General features: G+C 38.3%; 1 protein-coding gene across 1 annotated transcript in view; it reads left to right on the plus strand.

Moving 5' to 3' along the window:
* DGKQ (diacylglycerol kinase theta) overlaps positions 1–15,196 on the plus strand; it is a 157,820-nt gene that overhangs the window by 131,970 nt on the left and 10,654 nt on the right. Inside the window, exons 15-22 of the mRNA XM_073661678.1 lie at positions 92–207; positions 2,397–2,548; positions 6,233–6,381; positions 9,013–9,194; positions 9,953–10,053; positions 10,141–10,287; positions 13,060–13,171; positions 13,354–13,506. Coding sequence (XP_073517779.1) covers positions 92–207; positions 2,397–2,548; positions 6,233–6,381; positions 9,013–9,194; positions 9,953–10,053; positions 10,141–10,287; positions 13,060–13,171; positions 13,354–13,506 — 1,112 coding nt within the window. The remainder of the gene's footprint in view (positions 1–91; positions 208–2,396; positions 2,549–6,232; positions 6,382–9,012; positions 9,195–9,952; positions 10,054–10,140; positions 10,288–13,059; positions 13,172–13,353; positions 13,507–15,196) is intronic.

A 15,196-nucleotide genomic window follows, 5' to 3' on the forward strand; every position in this document is an offset into this window, starting at 1 on the left:
GTCACATGTCAGGAAGGGGTTAATGAGAAAAGTCAGACGCTGTACAAATATTTGTAGAATTTTTGTCTGCTATTTTATGTTTTTTTTCCAGGTACTGTTGTGTTGCAGATCTCCTGTTTTTCTGAAGCAGAGCGAATATTTATGCTAGCAAAAGACACTACTGTTAACAACAAGCAGCTGACGGCTACTATAATCCCACATATCGTGGTAAGAGTCTCTACATTAGATAAGGACAATGCCTGTTTATTTGTGATTTCTGTTATTTCCAAACATCTGAAAATTGTCTTTAATTACAGTTAGCTTTAGCAAACCTTAGTAAGCTTAGTTGTGAACTTAATGGCTATTATCTAAACAAATCACTTTTATGGGGAAATGTTAAACCAGGCTTAGGTACTGAAGTTCTAGTCCAAAAAAAAAGTGCCAAAAGTGGCCACTGTCACTGAAGCATAAAGCGGTTTCCCAGTAGCTGCTAATATCAATGAGACTATAAGGTCCTAAACTTACAAAGCTGTCAGACAAATGCTCTTTTGGCTGAAAAAATAGTATTTGCTGTGCTGTATCTCTGTAAATAGATTGTTCTGAAAAACGTTTCCTGTGAAGAGGAGCGTGTAGAGCTATCTCTTGGTAAGAAGTTCTGTGCAGAGTAAAATTAAGGCCATCCCTTAAAAAATGGTAAAAAAAAATAGCAAGGGAAAATTGGGAACATACTAACCTAACTATTAAGCGATAGGGAAACATTACTGCTATCACCACTTGCTTTTTCTGGAGTAGGAGGTAAAGCTTCTTTACCAAGCACAAATGCTGACATAGAGACTGTAACAGTGATGCCTTCAGGCCTTGTACCTGCCGCTTACTTTGTCTGTCCACCCGTGTGAATTAATGGCGTACATGGATATATTTCAGATTGGATTTCTTGTCATTTACAAAAGGCTTCTGAATAAGGTTTCACATGAATACTTTCACTTTGTGTATGTAGTTTTTTCCACCCTACTTCCTTGCCGTTGTCGATTTGACCTTGATAGATTGTATCTGACTTTGGTTACATCCAGTAGCATAGTTTACCACAGAGGGTAAGCAACAGTGTTATTCAAGTTATTGAATTATTGCAGATTTCAATGAAACTTTCCTCATTCTGCCCTTCATGCCTGCTCAAAACCAATATTCGAGAGAGCCATAATCCAGCCTTTGGTACAAGCTTTTATCTACTTCTGACAGCCATAAGTGGTACAGTCGTATTCTTTATATTCAGAGCATATACTGAGTGGGGCTGGCACAGCTTCATCATCAGGTATTGAACACCAGATGCAGTATCATAGTTGTAAAACGCACAATTTTATAAGGCTATGTTCACATCACATCAGTGCCACTATTGGGGCTTCCACCTGAAAAATGGGATTAAGGCGTATGAATCTGCCAACACGGCCATGAACTTTAACGAAGCAGACTGAGTCGATTTATGCTCTGACCTAATTTTCGGTAGTGGCTTTTGAACGCATGCACAAAAGCGCAATTGGCCATGGTTTTGTGCCCACTTCTAGTATCACGTGATGTGATCCCAGCTCATTGCTGTTAAACTTGTCCATACATTTGAGATGCCGGTTATTCTTCCCCACTCTATCATAAACATGGTGCTTGCCCTATTAAGCATTTATATTTTATCATTGGAGAGAGGGAGATGAGCACAAGACCACTCAGTAGCATCTTATCTCCTGCAGGAACAATTGATTGAGCAGAGTGAAATCCAACATGCCTGATCCTTATTTTTCCCTGACAACTGCTGCCAGAGAATAGTTGGGAGACCCACGTACACATTGGATAGTTGATCCCATTGAAAAGATCTAGTTGCATCAAATGTTGTCTGATGTGTATTGTCAGCTTAAGGAATCACTCTAGAACATATGGTGCAATGACAGCAGAAATGGAAGCTTACATTCACTAATAAGTAATCCTGTAGCAGTATCTGTTGATTCATTTTGGAATAACTTTTTTATAGCAGATTCTCTGCCCACCCAGTATGATTGGTAGTATGATGAAGCCAGTATAGTAAAGCAGTCAATGATGGAAAGGTACGGCAAACCCTTAACACCTATGCATTAGGAAATCCTACTCACCTGGTAAGATTTAACTGTATATGGTTCAATTACAAGCCGCTTTTGTACTGTAGTTTAGGTTTAGTAGCGTGCTAGTAAAGTAGGACAGTTTTATCTTGTGTCACATATGAACTTTTCACGACTTTCCTTTTATGGTTTAATGCCTTGTACGACAGGACTAAGTGCCAGGTAAGTTCTTCTGGTGGGCGACCTTCACTAGTAAATATGTTCCTGATTAGCTTATGTACAACATGCTTTTTTAAGTTTTTATTCAACTGGTTGTTTTCTCTTTATTTTTTTTTTTAGCATGAAAAATTACCTCAGTCTTCCTGCCCTCTTCTAGTGTTTGTGAACCCTAAGAGCGGAGGTCTCAAGGGTCGTGATCTTCTTTTCAGTTTCCGCAAACTGTTAAATCCACATCAAGTTTTTGAACTGACAAATGGAGGTCCTCTCCCCGGGTATGTTGTGTATTTTATATTCAAGGGCTTGATTAGTGACAGTGACATGTTACAAAGAAATGAATGGCTTTTTACAAATAATTAGAGAGAATACAGTCTTGTCGTAGCTCCCTGCACGGAATATAGGTTTTGGTCTAACATAAATGTTAATTCCGTTTCAAAAATAATGTTAGCGCCTCCTGATGCCTTGTACATCAGGGAGTGTTCCCATTGTAAATTCATGTATAATATAGGAGGAAGAGCCGATCATGTTCTTTTGGTTTATAATGACATATATGTATAATTTTTTATTTATAGGTTTTGTCAAATATAAATGCATACAGTAATGTCCAAAGACTTTGCTGCAACTTCACTTTAGACTTTTTACTTAGTTGCAAGATATTTCAGCAAGTTTTGCACTCCTTGCTAGAAAATCATTTGTCTCAAGAATTTGTGGTTTCTGTTTTCTCAAAAGCCGGTCAAAGCTTCCCACTTGAATAATGGAAAGAACATAATGCAGGTATCGTAGATGACAGATACAGGAATGTGTGTTGTGTTCCTGTAACTACGGGAACAGGCAAACGGTTAGTCTGGGGCAGGACTCACAATTTCCACTTGTCGGAAGTAGCAAAGTGCTTGTAGAAAAGTTACATTAAGCCATTTATAAACGCCTAAAACAGTAGAAAATGTATAGTACAGTATGATGCCTATATACATTTCCCCAAAAAAAATATATATATATATATAATATCTATCCTTACAGAGAGACATTAATACTGCTGCATAATTATATATAAGGGGCCTTATGTCACAAGCTACAAAGCCAGTTTATCCCATAGCCCAACATGTAATCGTTTTCAGAGGCCCAAGCAACTGGAATGGCCCCAGGAGGTCGTCCATGATCTCCAGTATAAAGCATCTTCTGCTGTGATCCAGTCAGCATTCATATAAATGTCACCATGGTTGTACGCCCCACATAGGATATATAGCTTGGCTTTGTGATCGGGGCCAACATTTTTATTTAATACCTTATATCAATTGGATGTACATGGATCCTTATAAACAAGACTTTTATCAAAAGCAGTAAAGAGACACTATAGTGTAATATATAAATTGTTTGAAACTTTTGCTTGCTTGCTAATATGCAGAAGTAACCCTTCTGTAAGCTTGTGAGCAGGGCCCTATCTCCTCTTGGTATCTGAATTATGTGTTCTGTAATTTCGTTATTGTCTGTACTAGTCCCCTCTGTAATGTAAAATGCTGCGGAACATGTTGGCTCTATATAAATAAAGATTATTATTATTATTCAACCTTTGAGTGAGTGACTCTTGCCTCTGGGTTTAGACTATATTGTTTCTTAAAACCCTATGACGTCTCTCTGAGGCCCCTTAGACATCTGTGCATTGCATAGATGGCTCATTACTTTACTATTGCAGCATGTAATGCTTCATTTCCCCTGTGGTGGTGGTCCCGAGAAATTGAGCACTTGGTGTCCGGTTCTCTGGCAGATTACCGCTGATCTCAGTGACAATTTGTGATCCGTTTATTCACAGGAATCTTTTTAGCAAACATGAATTGTAGCAAGTGAGCATCACCTTATTGCCTGTCCAGGAGTACCCTTGTGATCATATTAACTTTTATTGGTTGTTGATAGGAAATGAAATGACTTCAGGCTTCTGCTATCCTGGCCAGTTGCTGTAATGCATCAAGGATCTACAAGAAAATATTTGCTATTTTTTTGTGTTCCAGTTTTATGTGAATGATCACTTCTGCCACTTTTTAACTACTGGTACTTTCTTTTATTATGTTCCTGTGGAACGTCAGGAATATGATCAGTGAGATGAATACATTCCTCCATATACGTATCATGTATTTTAGTGTCTTAGTGAGTGCTAGTCATATACAAGATATCTAAAAATGTTTCCGTACATAGCCTTAGTAAGAAACAATAGAATGCTTAATAAAGCACACAGTTTGTTAACATTGAAGTTTTTTATTCCGTGACTAAATAGTTGTATCTTTTAGAAGGTATAGCTTGTGCCCATGAGATTTACTATCCACACAAGTCACTTTGTATCTAAAGCTGCTTAATGTCAGCATTACATGCAGCCGATATAACAAAACGGTACAGTGCTGCCACCTATTGTTTTTCTGATGAAGTGTTATGGCTCATGCTTTTCTGAAATGAGTTGCAGTGTTAAAGATGGCATAACTTGATTATTCCCACTATTTGGTATTTCTAAATCGGCGTATCATTTTGATAGCACCTAGGCTGTTTCTTCAGAAGGGCAAACTGAAACTGATGCACAGATTGGGTAAATCGCAAAGAAATCTAAGACTTGTTTTCAGAAACAGTGATAGGGTACCTGGTATGCGGAATGGTGTTTTATTGTCTATATACCGATATTGGGCAATAATGCTGCCACACATTGTACTGATGATTCATAATTGCATGTAGTAGTTTTAGCATAGAAAACACATTATCTTATTTAGTACAAAATAAGTTTATTTTATTTTGCATACAGATCAGAATTTATAGGGAAAAAAGTAAAACATTAAAGGGGTTGTCCACATTGGGAACACTTTAAGCAGTTTGCCCTCTGTAGCCTCTGTTGCGCTGGCTGCAGAATGGGTTAACTGAAAATCCATCAGAGAGCTCGTTCTCACATTGCATTGGGAGAGTTTCTAACTCTTTTATCTCCCTATTTCTGAGCACCTCTAGAAACAGAATTCTTAATAAAACCAAATTGCAAAAATGGTTTAAGTTAAAAATTAATATATAAATGCATTTCCTAGAGGTGTACAACCCCTTTGGGTTGTTTAGTATTTACAGCAGATTTTTATGCTGAAAAAAACCAGAGGAAAATACGCAAGTTTTTGATGCTTTTTATTTTACTTATGTTTTTTTTTCCAATTCATTTGAATGGGTGAAAAAAAGCTGCAAAAACTCAGAAAGAATTGACATGCTGCAAATTAAAAAGCAAAAAAAAAGCTTTGAAGATTCTAATCTGCAAGGAAAAAATAAGCACAGTGTGCTTGAGATTTCAGGAATCTCATTCACTTTGCTGGTACTGTAAAACGCTATGGTTTTTTTCACCGTAAAAATGTAATATGTGAACAAACCCTTTAAAGGGTTATTTCCACAGATATAGATGCAGTGCTAGGATATGTGTTCAGTTTCATGTATATGGAGCCATGCTGCAGACTTTGCATAGTTGGTGGCTAGGGTCAGAGAAAAACTGAAAGGGACATCATGCTAAACCGGCAGTATGATCCCTTCAAGCCCAGGATAGGTGGGGGTCCATGGAGTCAGGCCCTCCCTGATCTGAACAAATCTTGGGATATGCCATCTCTTTCTGTGATGTAACCTTTGAGCATAATGTTAGCAGTCTCTTAGATAAAGCTTTGAAGTCACTAGTTTGGATTCCAATAGCATGCAAATGGTGGTTGTGGAGTGCCCCCATCACTTGGGTATTGTGAGGCCTCCTAGCAATACACTTAAAAGAAAAGAGGTGCATTACAATGATGACTTGTTCCAAGGGACAGAAGTAACATGATCCAAGGCATTGCACTGTTGAAATATAAATGACTGAAAATGAATCTCAATTATGTAATTAAATTCTTTAAGAATATTTTGAAAAAGAAAAAGCTTTACAGCCTAATCTTCTTTATGGATAATGACTAAAGTTGTGCTTACCCTTACAGATTTCATGCATTCTCACAAGTTCCCTATTTCCGAGTACTCGTCTGTGGTGGTGACGGTACAGTTGGATGGGTGCTTGGTGCCCTTGAGGAAATTAGGCACAAGTTGGTTTGTACAGAACCTTCTATAGCTGTCCTTCCTCTTGGAACAGGTAAATGCAAGCATTTTTCAGGACTTTGTGTATAAGATAAAATGACCTTTATCACAATGTTGTATATAATGTATACTGGCATTTATTACAATAATGTGTAGTTGTATGTGTTCAGACATTGTAAATTTGCAAATAAATATCCATATATTCATTAGGTACATTATAACAAAACCAGGCTAACCAAAGTAAGGTCCCAAAAGCAGGGAAGGTGGTAAGTTATGTCACTCCATAAAGCAAATATGTATACAAAAATGAAAAAACAGGAGTTTTTAGCAAAAAAATAACAAAACACTTTCTTATGTAATTTGTCCTTAAATGTTTAATAAATGACAACCCGACACCAAAGCTAGGCAGCATGTGTGTGTGTATGTATGATATATGTATGTATATATATATGTATATGTATGTGTGTGTGTGTAATAAATATATATATATATATATATATATATATATATATATATATATATATATATATATATATATATATATAATATTAATATTGTTATTGAAAAATAGAAAAAGTGCAACAGTGCTTGTTCCCAAATGGGATAGTTTTTAAGTGCTGCCACAACAATCTAACCCAGTAAATAATTTATTGTCTATGCAAAATGGTATATAAATCGTGTCAGCACATCAAACTATAAAACAGTACATTGAGTCATAATATTGCACTCTTACCCATTGTTAGAAATATAGCAGCCCAGCAAGAGAAATCCCCAACGCGCGTTTCGCATGGTGTATTAACAGCTTCCTCGGGTGGAATACAAAAAAGGACCTTCCATGCCTGATTAAATGTGGTCTAGGACCTGCGGTCACATGGTCGCAAAGGACCAATTATATCTTAGTCAGCGCACTGCGCCGTGCGCGTCAGCCGCATCACCCACAGCCATCAGGGTAACCCGTGCATGTCAGAAAGACCAGGGTATGTTACCATGGCTTCCAGACAACGCGCAGGTCCCATCAAGATGCCGGGAGCAAAGCGGGGACATCGGACAGCGCAGCATGCACACCAAGAAAGAATAATGGAACAGAGTTTAATATATGAAATCAAACAAAGGTACATTCACATAGAGTAACATTATTTGGTCCAATCCGGATGATGTAAATTCATGAGTTGAATGATGATATTAATTCATAGCCTCATTAACAATCAAATGCTATGGAAGGAAAAATAAAATAAAGCGACAAAGACCATATTAATAAAATGAAAAATATACAATTAAAATTATTAAAAATACCAAAGGGTCAATGCATGTTCAAAGAAACGGGGCGAAACTTAAAGTCTCATTAAGACCATTAGGGGTCACAGTCCCCAATTCCACTATCCAATTAGCCTCTTTCTGGGCTAGAAGCTTTTTGGTGTTTCCACCCCGAATGCCACCATGGATAACTTCAATTCCCCGGACCATAAAGGTTTTAGGGCTGCCACCATGATATAATCTAAAATGGCGTGGTATCGTTTTTAATAGAGAAACATCGGCCACTGTCCTCGCTGCACCAATGTCTCTCACATGCTCTCTGTGGGAAAAATATATGTGGGATTAACATCCAGAGAACTGCGGGTGAGGATCATGAACACAGTTTGCCGCAAGTTAAAGTTCTATCATGCAAAGAAGAAGCCATATCCACAGAATCCAGAAACTCTGCTGTCAATGTGAAATGGACTAAGGCAAAATGGAAAATTATTCTTTTATCAGATTAAAGAAAATGTGAAATTCTTTCTGGAAACAATGTATGCCATGTCCGGCAGAATCAAGAGGAGAGGAACCATCCAGCTTTTTCTCAACACATAGTTCAAAAGCCTGCACATCTTGAAAGGCACAATCAATGCTGAGCATTATATAGAGGTTTTATAACCGCATATGCTCCCATCCAGACAACATCTATTTAAGGGACGGGGTTGTATATTTCAGCAGGACAATGCTAAACCTTATATACTATACCTATCACAACACCATGGCTTCGCAGAAGAAGAGTTCGATTGATGAGCTGGCTGCGTGCGGTCCAAACCTTTCATCATTACATAACATTGGACAGAGTTTGAAACAAAAAATCCAGCATAGATCCAGTAGTGTTGAGCAGCTAGAATCATACATCAGACAAGAATAGGACAACATTCCTCTCCTGAAACTGAAGAAATTTGTCTCTTCATTTCCCAGACGTTTTCAGACTTCTGTAATTAGAAGGAATTCTATACAATGATAGACCTAGTTCTCGCTCAACTTTTTTGAGATGTCACTTCCATCAATTTCCAAAAGAGTTTATTTTTTCAAGTGAAATGGAAAAATGTCTAACTTTCACCTTCTGATCTGTGTTCTATGTTCTGTTGGGAATATGATATGGCTATAAGATATTTCCAAATCATTGCATTTTTGTTTTCTTTACATTTTACACCGTGTCCCAACTCTGGGGGCATTGGGGTTGTAAGTCACTGGGGTTCGTCCAGAGGTATCAATCATTTGTTGGATTTGTCTTTGCATTGTGATTTATATTATAAATGTCAGCCACAATGGAAATGTAAACAAAGAGTTACAGGTAAAATGCTGTCTACAGAGCTCCTTTTTTTAATAATTGACCTTAAACTTTGAGGTATATGTGTAGAAATTGATAAGTCTGCATTTTTTTTCCCAGGAAATGATCTAGGGAGAGTTCTTCGATGGGGTGCTGGCTATACTGGCGAGGATCCATTTTCAGTCCTCATATCTGTAGATGAAGCTGAAAATGTCCTAATGGATCGTTGGACCATACTTCTAGATGCTCAGGAGGTGGTTGATTCAATGGAAAATGGTATATCTGAACCTGAACCACCAAAGGTATGATGTTTGTCTATTCAATTCATGCTTGATGCTGGCTATAATGCTAATGGTGTCTTCTGATGACAAAACTAATCTTAACTGGCCTCTACTAACATTGATGGGATTAGCGGGATTTATTTTTGTTGGCTTCCTTTTTTATCAGACAATTGATTTGTTCCCCTGCTTTATTGATATTAGGGAGGCAATATTGAGATTAACTTCAGGGTTTAGCAGTTAATCAGATAGTCACTCCATTAGGCTGATATTTAATATTAGAATTGTTTTATCAATGTATATTAATTGTGGGTTGTTTTACACTAGCCCATGGTGGCCATTAAACCACATGTTTGCTGATCAGCAGTCGTACAATAGCCTGTTGAAGCAGGCTGACCATATTTTCCATTTGCACAGAACGACCGGTAATAGATAGTTCTGTGCACATAGTCTGCCATTGTCTCAGAACGATTGTGCTGCCAAAAATGATTATTTTTAAGCAAGTTTAAAAAATCATTTTACTCTATGAACTAGCGTTTTGTTTTGCTTGTTCGTTGGGTGAATGTTGGCCTGTTTAAACTGGACAATTATTGGGAATTGAGCATTCCTAGGAATAATGTTCATGATAACTGGACAGTGTTAATGCACCATAAGAGATTAAGTCATAATTCTTCTGCCAAGTTAATAAAAGACAGTTTGTTCCTTTAGGATTTGCTATTCTGGATACCACTTTGCAGTGAAATTTATTAAAAAAAATGTAACCAATTTTTTTTATTTTATAGATTGTGCAAATGAACAACTATTGTGGAATTGGGATTGATGCCGAATTAAGTTTAGATTTTCATCATGCCCGTGAAATTGAGCCTGGAAAATTCAATAGCAGGTACTTTTTCCTGTGTTTCGCAAACAGCTTGATACTAGGAATGTTTTACCTCTCATTTGTACCATACATATGGTATTTCTCTTCAAGGTTCCACAACAAAGGCGTGTATGTGAAGGCTGGTTTGCAGAAGCTAAGTCACAATCGAAATCTACATAAAGATCTAAAGCTTCAGGTTGACCAGCAAGAAGTGGAGCTTCCAAATATTGAAGGACTTATCTTCTTAAATATTCCCAGGTAAATAATGCGATAAACCAAAATTGACGCATATTTCTAGATTGTGTTTACATTTATTAAAGGGGTTGGCTAGGACACCCCCACCAATCACTTATTAGCTTCTGGACGCCGTGAAACCTGCTAAGAGTATACGGAACTGGGACACCATAGCTTTGCATATTGGCCATGTAGTGGCTGTTCACTGCAATTCAGCTCTGAATAAACTGAAAGTAATCTGCCCTGTAGTATCTGAAAATGCCGACTACATTTACAGAGCAGTATTGTTCCAGCTCTCTACATTGTTTACTTGCAACTGCTGGGGAACTACTAATAGCTGATCATGGTTGTTTGCTGGCAGATGCCCACTGATCTGAGCAATCCCTTTTAACCCGATAGCCTGTCTTTTCAGGCAGTTATATCACATGAATGCCATTCATGTTCAGAACTACTGGATCCAAATTGTCGGGAAATACCTCCTTACAACCTAAGCAAGTTCATGTTCTAGTATGTGAATGCTGGAGCACAAACTGCTAAACTTACAGGACTGTACAGGAACATGCCCAATCTAGTACAAAAGACAGGCTTCCACTTTTCACAAGCACTAGTTTTGACATTCTTATGAATAAGACTAGAGTTGTGGTTTCAACGTTTCATTAATTTTTTTGGAAGGAGGTGAATGAGCATATTAAAAGATTTTTTTTTTTCATAAAACATTAGTGGCCAAAAGTTTTGATACCAACAGAAATTTTAGTTTACCCGAAGTTATCTGCTTCAGATCTTATAGTGGTAATTTGCGTTATCTATACAGTATTATGGAGAGTAATCCGATGAATTGCAAAGTCATTTCTTGCCATGAATATTAACTTAATCACAAAATCCCCATTCAAAGTGAGTGATTCAATTGCTGTGAAGAAATCTACTGGGCGCCCAAGAAAGACAAGTAAGTTCAAGGACCGTCTGCTTAAGATGTCATGGAATCTGTTAAACACCAGTGAAGTTTGCTCAGAAATAACAGCAGGCAGGTTTGAGCGCCTGTGCAGACAGTGGGGCAAAGGCTTTTGGAGGCTGGCCTTGTGTTAAGGGCAGAAAAAAAAACACTTCTTTCTAAAGGCCCCATCACACTAAGCGACGCTACAGCGATCCCGACAACGATACGACCTGTCACGGATCGGTTCTGCGTCGCTATGTGGTCGCTGGTGAGATGTCAAACAGTCAGATCTTCCCAACGACGCAGCAGCGATGCGACGACCCTTAACGACCTGTATAACGATGCACGCCAATGTGTTTCTGTGTCTGAGTCGTCAACAAGGTCTTTGGTAAGGTGTCAAACACACCGATGCATGCTACCCAGCGGGGCCTCAACAATCAAATCATGCACACGGGAGTGATTTAACCTTCTCACCGAGCAGCTATAAATACTCGGAGTTAAGCCCGAGCATACTCGGACAGAACATACTCGCTCAACCCTATTAGTAACTAAACATCCTCCAAGAGCAACTTATCCTAATAATCCAGGAGCAATTTGGTGATGAACAATTCTTTTCCAGCATGATGGAGACCATGTCACGAGGCAAAAGTGATAATAACTAAGTGGGTCTGTGATTAAAAAAATTTAAATTTGGGATCCATGGCCAGGAAATTTCATATCTCAATCTCGTTGAGAGCCTGTCATCAATCCTCGAAAAGCAGATGGAAAAATAAAAGCTCAGAAATTCTGATGAACGCCGAGCACTGATTAGACAAGAATGGCTTGTCAGTCAGGATTTGGCTCAGAAGCGGATATCCAACATGGCATACAAAAAGAAAAATCAAAACCACAGCGATAAATGAGCATATAAATTAAGACACTCCAAAAATGCGATGAAAAAAACCCCCACAAGTAACCGAATTTACATAATGGGTACAGAAATGCTGCAGAAATTCGGCAACATCAAACAACAACTATTCATTGTGGGAACGTAGTCTAAAAGATCTAAAAACACTAAAGCAGCAAACTTTGTGAACACCAAAATTTGTGACAGTCATTCCAGTGTAACAGTGGATAAACTTTTATTTTTATACCAGTACTTCCAACCAGAAGCAAAAGTAAAGTCCTACTGACGTTATTAACAAAAAAAAAAAAACAATAGAAAACCAGAAGTGTTGCTGGCACATGAATATCCCTTCTGCCAATGAGATTGTCCACTTTCCTAGACTTGGAAACTGATAATGGAATCTTAACGAGGACTCTTCGGCTCTCCTAACATGTCTGTTTTAGTAAATACATATATTAGCCATAAAATAACAATTTTGGAACTTTTGTTTTTTTACAACTATATGCTATACATCTTGTAAATGTTAAATTGAATTTACAACAGCTTGTTACCTTTCTCCTCATCAAAGGGCTGTCTCTTTACTCAGCCTGGAAATGTGGAACACTGCCCCCTGCAAAGGTTTATGAAAAGATGCCCCTAAATTATGTTATGACCATAGAATTATTTGTTAGGACATGTTAGGATTGGTAACAGGTCCTCTTTAACCCAATACTGATGCAGCCAATTTTGGTCAATGTTTTTCTTTAATTCCCCTGACCTCAGAGTGCCATAACTTTTTCTATTTTTTTGGGGGGGGAGGGGGAAGAGGGGGGGGGGGTCAACTTAACTTTTCTGGATTCTGTGCTACATAATTTTTTAGCACTTTAGTATTCTTAGGACTTTTCAATTTGCAAAACCCAGTAATAAACATGAAACCACTAAAACCATGATTTCTAAAAAGGTGATGCCAAGTTTGAATGTTTTATGATTTCTTTTTCAGTTGGGGTTCAGGAGCTGATTTGTGGGGCTCCGATAATGATAATCGATATGGGAAGCCAAGAATAGATGATGGACTGCTTGAAGTTGTTGGTGTAACTGGAGTGGTTCACATGGTAAGTCTGTCAACATTTCTATTCAGTGACATATGTTTTATATTTTAATCATAGCATTGTTATGCATTATAGTTCTTTTTACTGCTTCTCTGTCCTGTATTGTGAAGTAATTGCATTTCTATTGGAGGATAATGACTTTTAACATAACTTCTGCATTATTATTTTGCCTTTTGTATGGCCAGGGACAAGTTCAAGGAGGACTTCGTTCAGGTATTCGAATTGCCCAAGGTTCCTACTTCCGTGTTACACTTCTAAAACCTATTCCAGTCCAAGTAGATGGTGAGCCCTGGATTCAGCCACCAGGACAGATAATTATTTCTGCTGCAGGACCAAAGGTAAGACATGAAAAAAGCAAAAACCAGTTGTGGTATATTTCTGATGGACTAGGACCGATTCCTTATTTGTTTTTTAAAGCACTTTTTCTTTTTTTTATTCTTTATTCACTGGTGTTTTTCATCAAAATATATACAGTACAGACCAAAAGTTTGGACACACCTTCTCATTTAAAGATTTTTCTGTATTTTCATGACTATGAAAATTGTACATTCACACTGAAGGCATCAAAACTATGAATTAACACATGTGGAATTATATACTTAGCAAAAAAGTGTGAAACAACTGAAAATATGTCTTATATTCTAGGTTCTTCAAAGTAGCCACCTTTTGCTTTGATGACTGCTTTGCACACTCTTGGCATTCTCTTGATGAGCTTCAAGAGGTAGTCACCGGAAATGGTTTCACTTCACAGGTGTGCCCTGTCAGGTTTAATAAGTGGAATTTCTTGCCTTATAAATGGGGTTGGGACCATCAGTTGTGTTGTGCAGAAGGCTGGTGGATACACAGCTGATAGTCCTACTGAATAGACTGTTAGCAGCTTTTTTCTTGCCATAATACAAATTCTAAGTAAAGAAAAATTAGTGGCCATCATTACTTTAAGAAATGAAGGTCAGTCAGTGCGAAAAATTGGGCAAACTTTGAAAGTGTCCCGAAGTGCAGTTGCAAAAACCATCAAGCGCTACAAAGAAACTGGCTCACATGAGGACCGCCCCAGGAAAGGAAGACCAAGAGTCACCTCTGCTTCTGAGGATAAGTTTATCCGAGTCACCAGCCTCAGAAATCGCAGGTTAACAGCAGCTCAGATTAGAGACCACGTCAATGCCACACAGAGTTCTAGCAGCTGACACATCTCTACAACAACTGTTAAGAGGAGACTTTGTGCAGCAGGCCTTCTTGGTAAAATAGCTGCTAGGAAACCACTGCTAAGGACAGGCAACAAGCAGAAGACTTGTTTGGGCTAAAGAACACAAGGAATGGACATTAGACCAGTGGAAATCTGTGCTTTGGTCTGATGAGTCCAAATTTGAGATCTTTGGTTCCAACCACCGTGTCTTTGTGCGATGCAGAACAGGTGAACGGATGAACTCTACATGCCTGGTTCCCACCGTGAAGCATGGAGGAGGAGGTGTGATGGTGTGGGGGTGCTTTGCTGGTGACACTGTTGGGGATTTATTCAAAATTGAAGGCATACTGAACCAGCATGGCTTCCACAGAGGCATGCTATTCCATCCGGTTTGCGTTTAGTTGGACCATCATTTATTTTTCAACAGGACAATGACCCCAAACACACCTCCAGGTTGTGTAAGGGCTATTTGACCAAGAAGGAGAGTGATGGGGTGCTACGCCAGATGACCTGGCCTCCACAGTCTCCAGACCTGAACCCAATTGAGATGGTTTGGGGTGAGCTGGACCGCAGAGTGAAGGCAAAAGGGCCAACAAGTGCTAAGCATCTCTGGGAACTCCTTCAAGATTGTTGGAAGACCATTTCCGGTGGCTACCTCTTGAAGCTCATCAAGAGTGTGCAAAGCAGTCATCAAAGCAAAAGGTGGCTACTTTGAAGAACCTAGAATAAAAGACATATTTTCAGTTGTTTCACACTTTTTTGTTAAGTATTTAATTCCACATGTGTTAATTCATAGTTTTGATGCCTTCCGTGTGAATGTACAATTTTCATAGTCATGAAAATAC

Source organism: Phyllobates terribilis, unplaced genomic scaffold (genome assembly GCF_046119375.1).
Source record: "Phyllobates terribilis strain yellow unplaced genomic scaffold, ASM4611937v1 Scaffold_1__5_contigs__length_1240528914, whole genome shotgun sequence".
Classification (NCBI taxonomy): Eukaryota; Metazoa; Chordata; class Amphibia; order Anura; family Dendrobatidae; genus Phyllobates; species Phyllobates terribilis.